Below are 17,723 nucleotides of genomic sequence, written 5' to 3'. Positions count from 1 at the left end.
ATATATATATATATATATATATATAAAAAATATATATACACACACACACACACACACACACACACACACTAATAAATGCTATGTGCTAAGTGCTTTACACGCACATAGAATAGTGTTTCAAATCGCAGGCTCTACCAGGTCAGGTTATTAAGGTTCAAATTCTGGTCCTACTACTTACAAAATCTTCTAGTTTCCTCATCAATAAGACATATTAACAGCTCCAAGTTTGTGAGAATTAAGATAATAAATATTAGCCAAGTGAAAAAAAATACATATAAACATTTAATAAAATGCTTGCCATAGACAGTAAGGATTCAGTAATGTTAGGTATAATTATTACTATTATTTAATCCTCACAACAATGCATGATAAAGTATTATCCTTAAAAGAGGATATATAAACCTGGGGAAGTTAAAAAGCTTCCCCAAGGTCATGTAGTAAGAGACAGAATCAGGATTCAAATCCAGGTTTGTTTCTAAAGCTCTTTCTTTATTCGAATCATTACCCTTCCCAGTTTTTCTATACTTCCATCAGTTATTTTTCTTTGCACATAGTACTTTAACTTCTCTATTTTTTTTCTTTGGTTGAATAATTTCTCATCTCCATATATTAAAAATGAAAGGCTCCCAAATACACTGTAGGACCCAAGACCATTTGTTAAAAAGTTAAGAATCAGATCTTAAAATACTAATTAGGTTTTTAAAAGACATTTCAATGTTACATGTTATCACTGCTTCAGCAAAACTGTATCTAATACCTTAAAAAAATTAAAAATACCAAACTCTTAAAAGCTAGTAAAAGTTTCAATAAATAAATTAATGTCTAAATCCCACTTTTACGAATTTATCATAAGAAGAGGCACCTAGATGGTGCAGTCAGTTAAGCCTCTGACTCTTGGTTTCAGCTCAGGTCATGATCTCAGGGTTGTGATCTTTAAGCCCCACATCAGCTCCATGTATAGTGCAGAGTCTACTTGAGATTCCCACTCTCCCTCTGCCCCTTCCCCGGCTCGTGCTCATTCTTTCTCTCTCTAAAATAAATAAATAAAATCTTTTAAAAAAGAATTTATCATAAGGAGATAATTTTATGAAATAAAAAATATGCATACACAAAATTATTCATCAAAGCACTACCTATAATAAGGAAAACTGAATGAACCTAAATGTCCATTAGCAGGAACCTGCTTAAATAATTCAGCATATTTCTACAATGGAAAATGATGCAGCCATTAAAATCAATAACTAATCAATTAATATTTAAGATGGAACAGTAGCTGTAACACAACACTGAATGGAATAAAAGGGAACTGACTAAACACAAGAGGTATATAATTTTACAATAACCGCACATCCACTTTCACATATGAATAGCTTCATGAGAAGACATCATCAGTGAGAATAGAGGAATTCCAGGTACTTTTGACTGTTTCTGTATTTTTTGTATTGTTCGAATTTTTTAAATGAACTTATTTTTATAGAAGCAGTAAAGTACTAAAAAATATCAGTATACGGGAGATTTCATAGGGACCTATTATCTAACCTTGGAAATGATGTTGAAAAGAATAAACAAGCAGGTATCAGCCTGTATACAGAATTTTCCTAAGTAGACTGTTATGTTTTACTTCCTTAAGAAAAAACAGAAGTAAAAAGTAATACTAATTACTAATTAAGTAATTAAGTAACCCTAATGTTTAGGGTTCAGAGAGTATGTTTCGGATAAAAAGATAACTTTATACTGGTCATTGCTACCACTCCAGAAGAATATTCTGATCTGCCACATTTTGAAAATATCTAGGATGCACCACTACTGGGGCGCTTGGGTGGCTCAGGTCATAATCCCAGGGTCTGGGATGGCTCTCCTGTTTCTCCCTCTCCCTCTGCCTGCCACTCCCCCTGCTTGTGCTCTCTCTGTCAAATATATAAATAAAATCTTTTAAAAAAAATGTACCATCTACGTTCCACTAAGGAAGGAAACCGCCAATTAAACAACAACAAGATCTTATCATTTTGAATTCTTATGTTATCCCTTTTTATTTTTTTTTAAGATTTTATTTATTTATTTGAAATAGAGAATGAGAGAGAGCACAAGCTGCGGGGTGGGGGGGGGGAGAGGCAGGGGGGGAGGGGGAAGCAGACTCCCCGCTAAGCAGGGAGCCTGATGCAGGGCTCAATCCCAGGACCCTGGAATCATGACCTGGGCCAAACAGGCAGACGCTTAACCAACTGAGCCACCCAGGCACCCCATGTCATACCTTTTTAAAGAGCTCTTTTGGACACATTTAGACAAAGATTGTTATTGTATACCTACTCTCCTTGTGCACAAATACGTTAAATACTCAAAGTCTGACTCTTCTGATTCACTTTTCACTCAGAGTTAACCTAATGTCTGTGTTTTTCCACAGGATATCATTCTCTAGCCATTAAAAGCTTTGGTGATGCAGCATTTCTTAAAAGAGTGCTTTTCTACTACTGTCACCAAGATTTGCTTTGAAACCATAGACTCCTATTTTGCAATTAGAATAATGGTATTTTCTTGATCTTAACCAAGGTGCTAAAAGAATTTTAGATAACAACCAGGTTTCACATTCTTTCTTCAAAAGGTACTTAAATAGTTTATTGATTGAAACATCAAGAGGCTACAACTATATAACACTAGGGATACAACTAAGTTCACAATGCACAGGCAATGACAGATATATCACAACTGCCACTCGGCCAACAATACTAAGGCATCTATGGATAAAAGACATATCCCAATTTCAGAGATGTTAAAAAGTAAAAACTGTCATAACTAATGAAACATGGTATCAAGTCTGTCTCTCAAAGGGAGACTACAGTTGAGCCAACAATAATTAGAACTCACCCTCCCCTGAATCAGAGGAAATAAGCCAGTGAAAGATAAGCTATTCTCTCACCATTTTAACGTAACACTTTGGGAGGAAAAAGATGAGAGGAACTGTCCTTGAAGAGGAACACTATAAAATATGAGCCCTGGTAAGAGACCAAGCGGGGTTAAAAGTCATCTTGCTTCTGCATGCTTCTACTGATGTCCTTGGAGATTTTTAAGATATGTCTTGTAAATGGATGACATAAAGGGGAAAAATAATTAACACTAGATAATCTCTAAAGTACTTTATAGTGACAAACTCCATTATTCCATTCCTCTGGGTATAACGATTAAACCAACAATGGTACCATTTGGTTTACTGTAAGTAATAAATAAAAGTTACATTAGAAAATATAGTGTCTTTTACATTATTGCTTGAAAATAAATTGATTACTCTTCAGGATCTGGTTCTAGAGAACTCTGAAAATCAAAGCTGAAATAAATACTGGTAAATGTGTGAAAATATACTTTGAACAAATATAAAATGTTAAAAAAAGAAATAGCTTCATCTATCTACTACCTAAAAGCACAAAAATTCTTCACATAAAGATTTAAGGAAATAACTAAACAAATGTTAATAAAAACAATAATGGAATAATGAATACCCAGATTTTAAAGAAGATATAACTCTACTGGTCAAGTTTTCAAAGATCAGTCATGATCACCTAAAAATCAATGTTTTTCTTTTTTTTTCTTTTTTTTTTTAAGATTTCGTTTATTTGACAGAGACAGAGCACAAGCAAGGGGAGCAGCAGAGGGAAAGGGAGAAGCAAGCTCCCTGGACCCTGGGATCATGACCAGAGCCAAAGTCAGATGCTTAACCGACTGAGCCACCAACGCACACCTCAATGTTTTATTTTCATGAATCATGAATAGAGCTTGGCCACATTACTACAGGGAAACATATCTGAGTTTGCTGAACTGGTTTCATGTTCTAAAAGAAAATCTATATCCTCTTATATTACTCTTGTTTTAGCAGTTTATTTCCCGGGTGGTGAGAATATGAGCAATTTTTAAATCTTCATTTATTTTCTTCCTACATTTCTATTTTTTAAGACTATTTAATACTTACATAATGAGAGATATATTTTAATAAAACTGTCAGATGGAAATTGAAACACCAGAACAAAAAATATAGATGACTTCTTTAGTACCACAGAGGTGTTAATCCAAAGGGGAAGCCCCCCCCCCAAAAAAGGACAAATACAGAAAGAATCTAAAAGACAAAGAATAAAAAGAGAAAGAGAAGAATTCGATCACTTCGATAATCACTGAGATTGAGTCTACTGATTTGGATGATCTGAACTAAAAGGTTGAGGACTCAAAGGTATTCCTCCTCCCACCAAGACAAGAGGTTAAGACCCTAACTGTCCAGTGCATAAAGGACATGCAAGAGAATATAAAAACTAAACAATCCAAATCACAGTTAATGACCATCGACTACATACAGACATTGGTCAGAGATGCACAAACACAAACACAACACTCCACAAAAATCTGCTGCAGGAAAAAAATGCAGTATACAAATCTATTAAAGTGTGCTCAAGAGCTGATCTGCTAAAATCAATTCACTCTTTCAATACTTATTGAGTGCCTTTTATGTCAGACACTGTTCCAGATGCTGATGATGTAAAGAATAGACACAATCTCTCTGCGCTCATGGCACTTAGAGTTGTGGGGAAAGGACAGTCAATAGACAAATAAAGAATATAGTAGTAATTAGTACTATGGAAAAAATAAGGTAATAAGATGAGGAGATGGTCGAGTGGGCAAGTACATAAGAAAGAGGTTATAATTTAAATAGGGTAGTTAAGTTAGACCTCAATTAGGAGGTGATATTTGAGCATATCGATACTAAGAACATGCAATAATTATGTTTTTTGAGCTACGTAAACTGGAAATTTTAGTGTTTTGCAAAGAAACAGGCTACAAAAATCTCAAGTTCTTTCAAGTATGCTAGTCTATATAGTAATATCCACTAAGCTATTATATGTTATTCATTGAGCAATTACCTTGCACCAAACACTGCTCTGCACTCTCCATTTATTAACTTGTTTAATCTTTGTATCAGAAAAGGCCCAGCCACAGAAAGAAATCATTGTATTTTAATAGAATTTAATATCATTAACAACTATGTTGGTATGTAGGTAACTAAAAAGATAAAGCAAGAACATGAAAGATGAGGGAGGTAACAAGTGCAGGGAGAAGCTACCATGCCCAGGATCAGAGAAGCCAAGGTAAAAGACTGGAATTATTAAAACCCCAAGGTTTGCAAGGAAGGTTCTACGCAGCTGAAACTCAGATCCCTGAGGAGAGAGTGCTGCTTGGCTGGTGCCAACATCTCTGATTTTGGAAGAAGGGGTCCTGGGGGACTGGGGTATCTTTCAAGGAAGAGCAGGCTAGCCAAATACAGCTGGTGTTATGAAAGGCATTCATGAGGTCAGCTCTTGAGTACTGGAAAACTACAAACTACAAACCAGATTCAACTGCTGCTACAGAGAGAATCCGCTGTTGCTGGGGTGAAGAACTCCACTAGGATGGTGGTCACACTAACATAAAAACAGAAAGACATTGGGGCGCATGGGTGGCACGGCGGTTGAGCGTCTGCTTTCGGCTCAGGGCGTGATCCCGGCGTTATGGGATCGAGCCCCATATCAGGCTCCTCCACTATGAGCCTGCTTCTTCCTCTCCCACTCCCCCTGCTTGTGTTCCCTTTCTCGCTGGCTGTCTCTATCTCTGTCGCATAAATAAATAAAAATCTTTAAAAAAAAAAAAAAAACAAAAACAGAGAGACAAGGAGCCCAAAGGAGACAAAGTCCATGCAAGCCCCTTCTTCCTCCTCCTCCCTGCAGCCTCCCTCGAGCGCCCTGTACATGTGAAACCTAAAAGTGAGCAGCTGACAAGGCAGAAATGTGGTTTGCAAAATCTTAGCATTATAAAACAGAGCATAAAAGGGTGTGTTGGGAGCTGAAAGACAGTAACTTAATAGTTGTTGGCATACTCCTTCTAAAACTGATGAGGATAACAGATGAAAGAAGGAAGGAACAGAGGAGTATGAAGTATTTGGGTAAAAAATACCCAGAGTTCCAAAGAGCTGTTAAGTGAAAAGAAAGGAAACAGCACTGAAGAAAGCATATACTTTTAGACTATTGATACTGTTGTTACCTGTTTCCAATTATATGCTAATTCTAGTGATCTCTTCAGAGTCCTGATAAGATTTTGGTAGGAACGAATGTCAGTATTAGAGTAAAATTATTAAACATGACTTAGTAGAGATATCCAGTTGATTTTCATTATTTGTGGTAGCTATATTCTATAAAGTCACTGCAAACACTGAATTAGCAAATACTGACCCATTGCTCCTAGGAGAAATATGTACACAAATGCACATATCTCATACAGATTATAATCCTATACCCTAAACACAATTCATTCTGGTAGATTCTACCCTCTTTATTGTACAAAAGAGAAAATGAGGTCCAGAAGTATTACGTGCCTTGCTTGAGGCTGCCCCAAAGTAGGTGCCAGTTTGGGATTCAAATCCCATCAAACTGGTACCAAAGCCAGACTTAACACTACACTGCACTGCTCTCTACTGTGTCCCATTTTCCAGTCAAGTCTGTGTGAGGGCTAAAACAACAAGGCAGAGCGTCACTTGGTTCCATCTCAGCTGGGAATGTGCAGGTCTAAGGACTCAATTTCCCCAGCTCTGCACATACATGCAAATGACTGAAGCACTGAGTAGACTTTGGGGCTACAAATAAATTTTAACAAGCAGGCAAATGCAGAAATACAGAATCTGCAAATAATGAGGATTGACTATATATGCTCTTTCTAAAATTTCTACAAAATAGTACAGAAATCCTCTCTTAAAAAGTCATTTTCATGGGGCGCCTGGGTGGCACAGCGGTTAAGCGTCTGCCTTTGGCTCAGGGCGTGATCCTGGCGTTATGGGATCGAGCCCCACATCAGGCTCCTCCGCTATGAGCCTGCTTCTTCCTCTCCCACTCCCCCTGCTTGTGTTCCCTCTCTCGCTGGCTGTCTCTGTCAAATAAATTTAAAAAATCTTTAAGAAAAAAAGAGAAATATTTAATAGGTAGAATTAAAAGGCCTTGGTAATTACACTGGGTTTGGTGGGTAAGGAAGCAGGAGGTGTTAAGAATGACCTCCAGGTCTCTGGCCTACATAAATGGTAGGCAGAGATGTCAATTACTGAATGGAGAACATAAAGAGAAGCAAATATGGAGCTGACATCAAGAGTTCAATCAGTTCATGTTTTGGACTTGTTGTTTAAGAAAACTGTGAGATATCTAAGTGGAGATCTCTAATAGATACTTGGATGCATGTGTCTGGAATTCAAAAGGGAGACCTTGCAGTACAGACATAAATTACAGCTAGACGATAACTGAAGCCATGGGAGAAGATGGACTCTCATAGGAAAAGAAAAAGAAAACAGGGCCTACACCCAAGTCCTGTGGAATCCCAACACTTAAAAGTCAAAAAAAGGAAGAAAAGCCAGCAAAAGTCTGAGGAGTGGACACAGAAATGGGAAAAATATCAAGAGTGTGGTGATCTAAAAACTAAAAGATGAGCTTTTTAAAGAAAAGGATTGGTCAAATGTCTCAAATGCTCCTGAGAATACAAGTATGGTATAAGTATCCACTGAATTTAGAAACATGGGAAATCCTGAGACCACAGCAAGAACCATTACCTAGGGGGTTGGTCCAAATAAATAATACATAAACATGTCACAGAACCAAAGGATACAGGTTTTTGGATTGAAAGGACTAACCAAGAGGCCAGCAAGATGAAAAGCACAGGGAAAGCCTGTATCAAAGTACATCACCATGAACAGGGAGGGGATTAAAAGAAATCTCAAAAGCTATGAAAAGAAAAAGATCACAAAGAATCACAAAATAAAATGGCATGGGACTCTTTTTTTTTAAGATTTTATTTATTTGTCAGAGAGAGAGAGAAAGCACAAGCAGGGGGAGGGGTAGAGGGAAAGGGAGGAGCAGAGGGAGAGGGAGATGCAGGCTCCCCACTGAGCAGGGAGCCCGATGCGGGACTCAATCCCAGGACCCCGGGATCATGACCTGAGCTGAAGGCAGATGCTTAACTGACTGAGCCACCCAAGTGCCCCAGAAAAACTTATTTTTGAACTAGAATTCTATAACCAAACTATATCAAATGTGACATTAGGGGCGCCTGGGTGGCTCAGGTGTTAAGCATCTGCCTTCGGCTCAGGGCATGATCCTGGAGCTCTGGGATCGAGCCCCACGTCAGGCTCCTCCGCTGGAGGCCTGCTTCTCCCTCTCCCACTCCCCCTGCTTGTGTTCCCTCTCTCACTGGCTATCTATCTATGTCAAATGAATAAATAAAATCTTTAAAAAAAAAACAACAACAAATGTGACATTAATAAAGATGTATTCAGACAGGCAAGGTTTTAAAAAATGTTACCCTCCATGGATCCTTTCTCAGAAGACTTACTGAAGACTGTACACAACCAAAGCAAGTAGGAAACTCCAACAGGAAATCCAAGCATTTAAGACACTCCTGAAGCGCCTGGGTGGCTCAACCGCCTGGGTGGCTCAAGCGGTTGAGTGACTCTTGATTTCAGCTCAGGTCATGATCTCAGTGTTGTGAGATTGGGCTATGTCAGGCTCTGCGCTCAGCGGGGAGTCTGCCTGAGATTCTCTCCCTCTCCCTCTGCCCCTTTCCAGATTCATGCTCTGTCTCTTGCCCTCTCTCTTTCTGTCTCTCTCTCCCGCAAATAGATGAATCTGAAAAAAAAAAAAAAAAAAGACACTCTGGAAGCAGTTTGAGCTCCCAAGACTTGTAGGGAGAAAAATTATAATCCATTATTGAGAAATACTAAAAAAGACCTAGAGGTAAAACATATGCATAAATAGGAAGACTCAATATCAGAGATGTTAATTTTTTTCAAAACTGATTTATAAATTCAATAAAATCTCTCCAAAAAAACACAGTAGGGTTTTGTGGAACTTAAGCTAATTCTACAATGTACTCACAAGCACTAAAAGCCAAGGATATACTAGATACTGTTGATGAAAAACATGGGGAAGCTCTAGCAGAGATTTATTTTAATGCCTTCCTAATAAAGAAAGTGAGAAACTGGTATGGGAACAGAAACAGATCAGTGGAAGAGAATCAAGATCACAGAAACAGATATGTTATATAATAGACAGGACCCTGTAAAGTAGTGAGAAAAAAGTTTACCCCCAATGATGGGTTCTGGGATAACTGGGCATTCAGATGACGAAAAAAATAAAATTAGACCCCTACCTCAAACCATTTACAAAAACCTATTCTAGGTGGATTGGAAATCTAACTGTTAAGGGCAAAATCATAAAGATTTTAGAAGATAATATAAGGGTTTATCTTCATGATCTCAGGTTAGGAAATAATTTCTTAAACACAATGCAAAAAGTATTAACCGAAAGGAAGAAACTGACAAATTGCACCACATTAAACTCAGGAACTTCCTGCTCATAAAAAGACACCACAAAGAAAATGAAAAGATAAGTCACAAAATGAGAATATATTTAGTAAATGGTTAAAATCCAGAATACACTACAAATAAACAAGAAAAGGACATCCAATAGGAACATGAACAAAAAACTTGAACACAAAAGAAGAAATCCAAATTACCAATAAATTTATAAAAGAATTACTAGTAAAGAGGAATTAAAACCATAATGAAAAACATAAATATCAGATTGCAAAAAATTTAAAATTCTGACAATACCAAATGTTGAAAGGAAGATGCAGGGCAAGGAAATTCTCATACACTCCTAGTGAGAACGTAAATTGATATAGTTTGGTATCACTAGTGAAATTAAAGTTACACTACTCTAACCCAGCAATTCTACTCCTGAGTTAAGTCTTAGCGAAACTTATGCATAAATACACCAGAACTGTGTATAACAGCCCAAAACTGGAAATGAATGATATATCCATGATAGTACAATAGTAAATAATGGTTATATAATCATGAAATGGAATTCCATGCAACAATGAAAATAAACTACAGCTTTAGGTGATAAACATGAACGTCACATACATATTTCACTATTTTTTTTTTTAAAGTCACATGGCCATCATGGCCATAAAAAGAATCACTTTCATCCAGCACATAGTCAGGAATTCAGCTTCTTTTCAATACATGATTTTATGTCATTCTTTTTTTGTTAAAAGCAACAAAAATTCAAACATAAAAAAACGTGAGAGATACTACCTATCTTCGTTCATAAGTCAAATAAAACTACATTTGAAAGAGAAAATATAATAGTGAAGATTTTTCAGGCAAGAAAGTAACTGTTACAGAGTTGTATAGTGCTGAACCAGTGGAAGGAATACAACTGTATGACAGAAAAATGTTTCAAATAAACTAAATATGTACATGATGATTGCTTATTTACCATTTAATCTTTGTTAACAATTACTAATTTTCACAAATGATAGAATCAACTTTAGAAACCGTTTTCTACTGCATAATACCACAGACAATATTAAGGTTTGCTAGCTTGTTCCTCCACAAAGAGGAAGTTTATATATTTAAAATTTCTAGAGATCTTAGAAAACAAACTTTTAGGAAAAAGGCAAAATAGGCCAAGTCAGCTTAAATTTCAAATTTTCTTTAAAAAAAAAAATCTCAGAGCCCATTTCTTGGAAACACAGAATAGTGAAATGAAAAAGTAAAATGCAAAAAACTCATACTCTTCAAATACCACCCTAAAATAGTCATCAAGCTCACAAATATTATCTTTGACACAATTTTATAGTATTCAACTACATGGAGTAAGTCTCTTATTTTTCAGAAAATTTTCAATTGATGTTTCACTATAGGAACATACGTTACATTTTACAGAAAATGTCATTAAAAAATGAAATCTCCACAATCTGCCTGTACCATGGGAAAACAAGAAATGGTTTACTATCTTCGTAGGCCCCTTTTCCTGTCCCATCCCATATTATGCTTCTGAACTCTAAATGTAATAGCAGTAATTCCTACCACTCGCTGAGCCCTTTCCACATGCCTTACATTTATTCCTTTAATTCTCACATACTGAGGAGCAAGTCTTACTGATGAGAAAAGTGAGACATGGAACGGTTAAGTAACTTGTCCAAGGTCACGGGCTGCTATTGAGAGAGCCCAGATATAGACCAACTCCAGAGCCAGGGTCTTAATACTATACTGTTTTTATTTGATAAAACATTTATACCATGAAAACTGCCCATAATCACCTACCGACTTCTAACTACCGGATTCCAGATGCCCTGAGGATTATTTTTGCCTTTCTTAGATAACTGCATACTCACAATATGGTAATGAGTGAAGGAATCTAAACAAATGTTTAGGGAAATGAAGAATTTTCCAGCTAAGAAAACAAGCATCCAGAGAAGTTAAGTGTTCTGTTGACGACCACAAAGCTCGTTTGTGACAGCCAGCACTAAAAGACAATTCTTGACTCCCAAAAGTGATCTTCCCACATCACTAAAAGCTCTTCCTACCTTACACTGTACTGTAAGCTCTTGTGGCAACCCATACTCTACCCTCCACACAAACTGAAGTTTATTTTGCCAACTTTGACAGCATAGGATAGCTTCAAAAGCATTCACATGCAGGTAACAAACATTGTTTCAATTCAATATAGACAGAGATGCACTACGTGCTCAGGCAACAGATGAACCCAAATGTGTATAACAATTCCGCCCCTAGTTTTACAATTAACTACAATATGTAACAAGTGCTATAGCAGCCACGTGACAGTGTGTTTTGAAAGCACACAGAGAGGAGTGGCTATTACAACCTGAGTGAAAAAATGAGGACTGGGAGCTGTGAGATGCATCTGAGGCAGGGCAAAGGCAAAAGTGTGACGATACTTAGGAGAAAAATGCTATCATTTCCATCAACGGACATTAAATGAAAAACAATAGTAAATACAGGGTGGAAAGACTAGAGTTCAAATCTAGACTGTGACTTTATGTGACTTTGAAAGTTTTCTGAGTCTCAGTGTCCTCATCTGTGAAATGTAGATAACCTGCCTACCTCATAGGCTTGCGGGGGGGGGGGGGGGGGGGGGGGGGGGGGGGGGGGGGTTATGTGAAAGTGACTCAAAAACTGCAAAATCCTGTATAAACGTAAGTTATTTATGTTTTCACTTCTAGGCAACCCTGTGGGTCCTTCCCCCTGAACTGTGGCTCATAAAAACCTCACCCTTCAGGATGAAAATATTTCAATGACATCATTCATATATTGCTTATGAAATAATAAACAGTTAACATTAATCCTTCACGTTGAGACATCAAGACTCTAATGAAATATATATAAAAATGTCTGCATATATGGGTATTTTTTTAAATTTCTTAAGCACTCGTATAGACTTATAGTCAATGCTTGCTGTAATTATATTTACCAGATGCAGGTTTTCTTCTGGAAAGTTTCTATCAGAAATTCCATTCCGTTTTATAGTATGTTGTCAAGCAACCAACTGAAGAATAGCCTGCAAGCAGCAATCACTTTCCTCTCATCCCAGAAGCCTGGTTATGTATTAGCTATAGATAAAACCAAATACATGCCCTGGATCCTAAAAACGGAATTGCTTTAGTACACGCATACATAAATGAATGCAAACAGCTAGTAGACAAATATAAATCCACTGAAAAACATACTGAGTTTGATTTTAAAAACCAGACCCCTCCTTTAAATTAAAGAACACCCTCATTTCCTTTAAAGTTTGACACAGGAGACTCTATAACCCTGTCTCCCTTTAGCTATCAGTCTAAACTACATTCAGGCCCCATTTTGTTCAACCTTATACTCTACGGTCTTAGTTACTCCTTGGATGATAACCTAAATAAAGTTCTAACGTACCTTTACGAAGTCAAAAGAAGGGACAAGAGACGGGAAAGGGACAAGGGGAGCGAGAAATCCTCTTGCCACTCCGGACCAGTGGCTGTTATATATTACAAGTGCAACTTTCCGTTTTCTCCTTCTTACCTTGTACACTTTCCCAAAGGCTCCGTCCCCCAATTCTCCTATAATTTCCCAAAACTCCTCGGGGTTCAGATCCCTCTTCACATGCTCGTATTGCTTCTTCTTCTTCTCGCTCCCCAACTTGAAGATCTTACGGAAATTGAAGAAGGACATTTTTCCTCCCCGCAGAGTTCCTTGTACTTAAGGACTAAAAGCAACAATAAAAGGCAAAGTTTCTCCTCCCTCTTCTCCGCGCGAGCCCGGCGGGCGGGTGGCGCCGCGGCTTAGGCCCGTGTCACGGCGAGTCTCCTGGGGCGGCGGCCACTCCGGGCGAGGGACGCGGCCAGCGGCCCCTGAAGCAGGCAGTCGACAGGCCGAGCTCTCCCGCCTCGGGCCGCGAGCCCAGGCTCCTCCGCAGCCGTCTGCTCCCGCGGCGCGAGGCCCGCGCGTCCCTTCGGCTCTGAGGCGCCGCCGCCGCCTCGCTCGCTTCCCAGCCCGCACAGCCTCGTCCTGGAGCGCGCGCAGACGCCGACGCCGCAACGCGCCCGCGCTCCCTCGGCCGCGCGCCCCTATCACCGCGCGCTCGCGTGGGGGGCGTCCCCTCTGGCCCCGCGCACGCGCGTTGAGCTCCGCTTGCCGGCGGCCGGGAGGGGCTTGCAGGCAACCTGAAGAGGCGTGCGATGTGCGCGCCGGAGCTCTTCGCTGCTTGACGCTGGCTCCCGGTTTGCCCTCCAAGCCCCAAATCTTTGTCAGCCCACCACTCTGGTGGCGTTGCCGGATGGGCACGACCCTGTTGGTTGTGCTGGCCGATGTTGCTTCCGTTCTGGATCTGGAAAATTTGTAAAGAGTGAAAGCTAAGCCGACTTTTGGGGCCCGAAAGTGGAACTTTTTTCTAAGAGGTCCCAGGGTATTGTGAGAAGGGAGCATGTTTTGTAGCTGGGAACTCTGGAGCCAGAGCTTGCCAGCTGTGTGACCTTGGACGGGTAACCTCTCCGAGCTTTAGTTTCTTCATGGTGAAATGCAGACCTGGGGGAGTTGTGGCGAAGAATAAATGAGGCAATAGATGTAAGTAAGCCCTTAACATGCTGCCTGCGCAGGCAAACGCTAAATTTTAGTTCTTGCTGTTGGTACAAGTGTGCAGGTAAGAGAGGCATAGGTATAGAAATATTGCTTAAGCCCACTTCTCAAGTGATGACCGCGACACTCTCTTAAGGATCATTTACCTTCTCCTACCCACTTCCCCAGTCGTAACCCTGGCGCCACCCTTCGTGACTCCATCTGAACCATTTACTAAGAACTTCACTTCTTGACCTGGCTCCGGCCCCCTTGGGCAGCAGTAGTGCAAGACTGCCACTGTGGCGATGTGGGCGTTGGCTGGAATCTGACGCTGGTGACCTGCCTTCCCCTCCTCCAGCAGAAGACAGCTCTTTCAGGGCAGTGATTTGTTGCTCACCTTGGTATCCAAGAACCTGGCAACATTCCTGACATATAATGGTAAGGCAGATCCCGGGAAGGAAGGAAGGAAGGAAGGAAGGAAGGAAGGAAGGAAGGAAGGAAGGGAGGGAGGGTGGGTTGGCTATCTGGAGCAAAGGTTGTGTTGCTATCTATATAGTACCCACAAACCCCTTCCTAACCATTTTGCCCTCCAGCCCCAAAATGGCATAACAAACCCCTCTTCCAGTAAGAAGGTTATGATGATTTTGTTTCTCAAGATCCCCTTGTCTTTTAAATAGTTTTATTGAGGTATAATTGGCATGCAATAAGTTGCAAATATTTTGAATAAACACTCAATGTTTTGAAAAATGTACACACCTGTGAAAACAATACCATAATCCATTCTAATTACTATCATTTATGTAGGTGGCACTACATGTGAACGTAACATACTCATTATGGAAAATGAAGAAATGCACAAAGAATAAAAAGTACTGTAATTCTACCATCCAGAGATAACCATAGGTAAGATTTTATTGTACATACAGTATTTCCAAACAGAATTTTTTGGCTGTGCATTACCTTTTTTTTTCTTACAGGCATAAAATTGTACTGCATATAAAGGTTTACATCCTGTACTTTTCATACTCCAGTATTATTAGTAATTATTTTCTTCCATCATGAGATATTAAGACTACTTAGAACTTTTCTCTGTTTTAGATAAATCACTGATAAATACTTTTGTTCACAAATCCTTTTCCACATGTTTGATTATTTCCTTGGAATAAACTACCAGAAGTAGATTTGGGTCAAAGGGTATAAATCTGTTTCCCTTTTTTCGTTCTTTTCAAAATAGAAAAACCTTTACTGTTTTCTCAAATTAAAAGAGAGCAAGCATATCCTTGTTGTAAATCAATTCAAATAATACAGAAATGATAAACTACAAAGCTGTCTGTCATTCTCTCCTCCCGCTTTCCCCTCCCCCGACTTCATCCCCATCCTAGACACTGTGAAGAATTAAGCCTATGAGCATGAGGGAATTTGGGGGGTGGGTGTGTAACAAAAAAGTTCTAAAACTGGATTGTGGTGATTTTTTTTTAAGATTTATTTATTTGAGAGACAGCATGTGCACATGCACACGAGTGTGGAGAGGGGCAGAAGGAGAGGGAGAGAATCCCAAGCAGACTCCCCACTGAGGGCAGAGTGTGGAGATGGGAGCCCCACAGGCCACCAGATCCCACGACCATGAGATTATGACCTGAGCTGAAACCAAGAGTGGGATGCTTAACCGACTGCACCATCCAGGTACCCCTGGATTGTGGTGATTATTGCACAACTGTATACATTTACTAAAAATCATTGGATTATACATTTACAATGGGGAATTTTATGCTGTATAAATTAAACCATGGTAAAGCTGCTTGTAAAAAGTTAGAGAGACTTATACAGATTTATATAATCATATTTTTTCTATGCATACACTTTTTAGATATAAAAATGGTATCCAGTATGGATCATGGACACATTTCCATGACAAATAGATCTATCTAATCCTTTTTAATGGGTGCATAGAGTCCCAGTGTATAGCTCTACCACAATTTATTTAAGCTTTTCTTTACTATTAGGCATATAGGTAGTTTCCAATTTTTTGTCATCATAAACCACACTGCAATGAGCATATATGCAAGCATCTTTGTATTCTTTGGATTATGTTTCCTTAAGACAAAATTCAAGTGGAATTGCTGGGTCAAAGACTATATTAATATTAGAACATTTTTTTTCCCAAATTGGCCTCTAGAGATATTGTGCTAATGTACACTCCTACCAACCATGTATGAGAGTACCAATTTCACCATACCCTCAATAGCACCAATAGCATCTTTGCCAACCTGATAGTCCAAAATAACCTCTAACATATAATTATCTGATTATTAGTGGTATAACACTTTTCCATATGTATATTGGCCACTTTTGTTTCTTATTCATCATATCAATCAATAATATCAAATGATGTTAGTATTGTATCAATGAGGTGATGAAGCCTAACATATTTTGGTGAGATGATCATGGAGTTAATAATAGCTTATACATTTCTTCCATGAAGTTATAGGCACTGAAATTAATTAATAATACCAGAGGAGATGTTATTTAGACAGATTTAGATTTTCCAGTAATGATCATATCTAGATGTTTGTGTTATTTGTAAATTATAATTTGGCTTCCTTGAATTTTTCAACCATTAAAAGTGAAGTTTAACCAGTGGCCATGTATTCATTTAGTATACAATTTTTTGGCTCCACCCACCTTAAAAATAGTTCAGAACATTCTCACTAACACCTTGGGGAGGAGAGACCTGTCTTCACAATTTACGAGATAACTAACCTTCACAGATAACAATAAGGATATCATGAAAAATTGAATATGTATTGAGTGGTTACTACATCCCAGGCTAAGTTCTAAGTGGTTTTTACCCATCGTCTCATTTCAACCTCCTATCAACCCAATGAGGCTGGTGTTATTGTAGCCCTGGTGTAAAAGCAAGGAAAACTGAGACAGAGTTAAATAACATGGTCATTGCCTCAGAGATAATGATGGCAGATTGGAACTTAAATCTGGATCTTGGTAAACCATACTCCCTAGCATTTAGCAACTCCTCTAAGACTGTTTCCTTAGCCTTACTGAGCTTCTATAATAGCTATCTCACAGGACTGTTAGCACTGAGATTTCTTTCTCACTGTCTCCAAGTTTTTAGCTCCCAAACATACATGTATGTGAGTGTGTATTTGTGGGCATATATGTGTTTATATGTGAATACGTATGTGAGTATGCATGTATGAATATTTGTGTATGAACATGTGTGCATATGTTGTGTGAATGTGTGTATATGTATGTGAATATATGTGTATATGGGAATGTGTGGGTACTTTTGTGTGTGAAAATGTGTATATGTGAGATGTCTGTGAGGATATGTGTATGTTTCTATCTCTAGGCTGGGGCACTTTGAGGGCAGGGACTGCTTCTTGCTCATTCTTACATCCCCTGCATCAAACCCAGTGTCTTCCAATTCCATAAATTTTTGTTGAATGATGAATGAAACTGAAAGAACTTTATACCTACTGAAAGTAAATTACATGTCAATTTCTTTCCCCTTCCTTATTTCTGATTTAGGCAGTAAATTTACTAGCACATTCTTTATTTATTTATTTATTTTTTAAATCTTCAAAGAAATTTTTATTTTTATTTTTTTTTAAAGATTTTATTTATTTATTTGACAGAGATAGAGACAGACAGCAAGAGAGGGAACACAAGCAGGGGGAGTGGGAGAGGAAGAAGCAGGCTCATAGCAGAAGAGCCTGATGTGGGGCTCGATCCCGTAACACCGGGATCACGCCCTGAGCCGAAG

The 17,723-nt window shown here is 38.7% G+C and overlaps 1 protein-coding gene across 2 annotated transcripts in view; it reads right to left on the bottom strand.

Annotated features, from left to right (window-relative positions):
- The window catches only part of SLK (STE20 like kinase), a 52,678-nt gene extending 39,579 nt beyond the window's left edge, over nucleotides 1-13,099 (bottom strand). For both annotated transcript variants that reach the window (XM_019809542.2, XM_011236395.3), the window contains exon 1: nucleotides 12,911-13,099. In XM_019809542.2, coding sequence (XP_019665101.1) covers nucleotides 12,911-13,060 — 150 coding nt within the window. In that variant the 5' untranslated portion in view covers nucleotides 13,061-13,099. The remainder of the gene's footprint in view (nucleotides 1-12,910) is intronic.
- Nucleotides 13,100-17,723: the final 4,624 nt, after the last annotated feature.

The sequence above is a fragment of the Ailuropoda melanoleuca genome, chromosome 6, assembly GCF_002007445.2.
Source record: "Ailuropoda melanoleuca isolate Jingjing chromosome 6, ASM200744v2, whole genome shotgun sequence".
Classification (NCBI taxonomy): Eukaryota; Metazoa; Chordata; class Mammalia; order Carnivora; family Ursidae; genus Ailuropoda; species Ailuropoda melanoleuca.
This window is presented reverse-complemented; position numbering and strand designations above follow the sequence as displayed.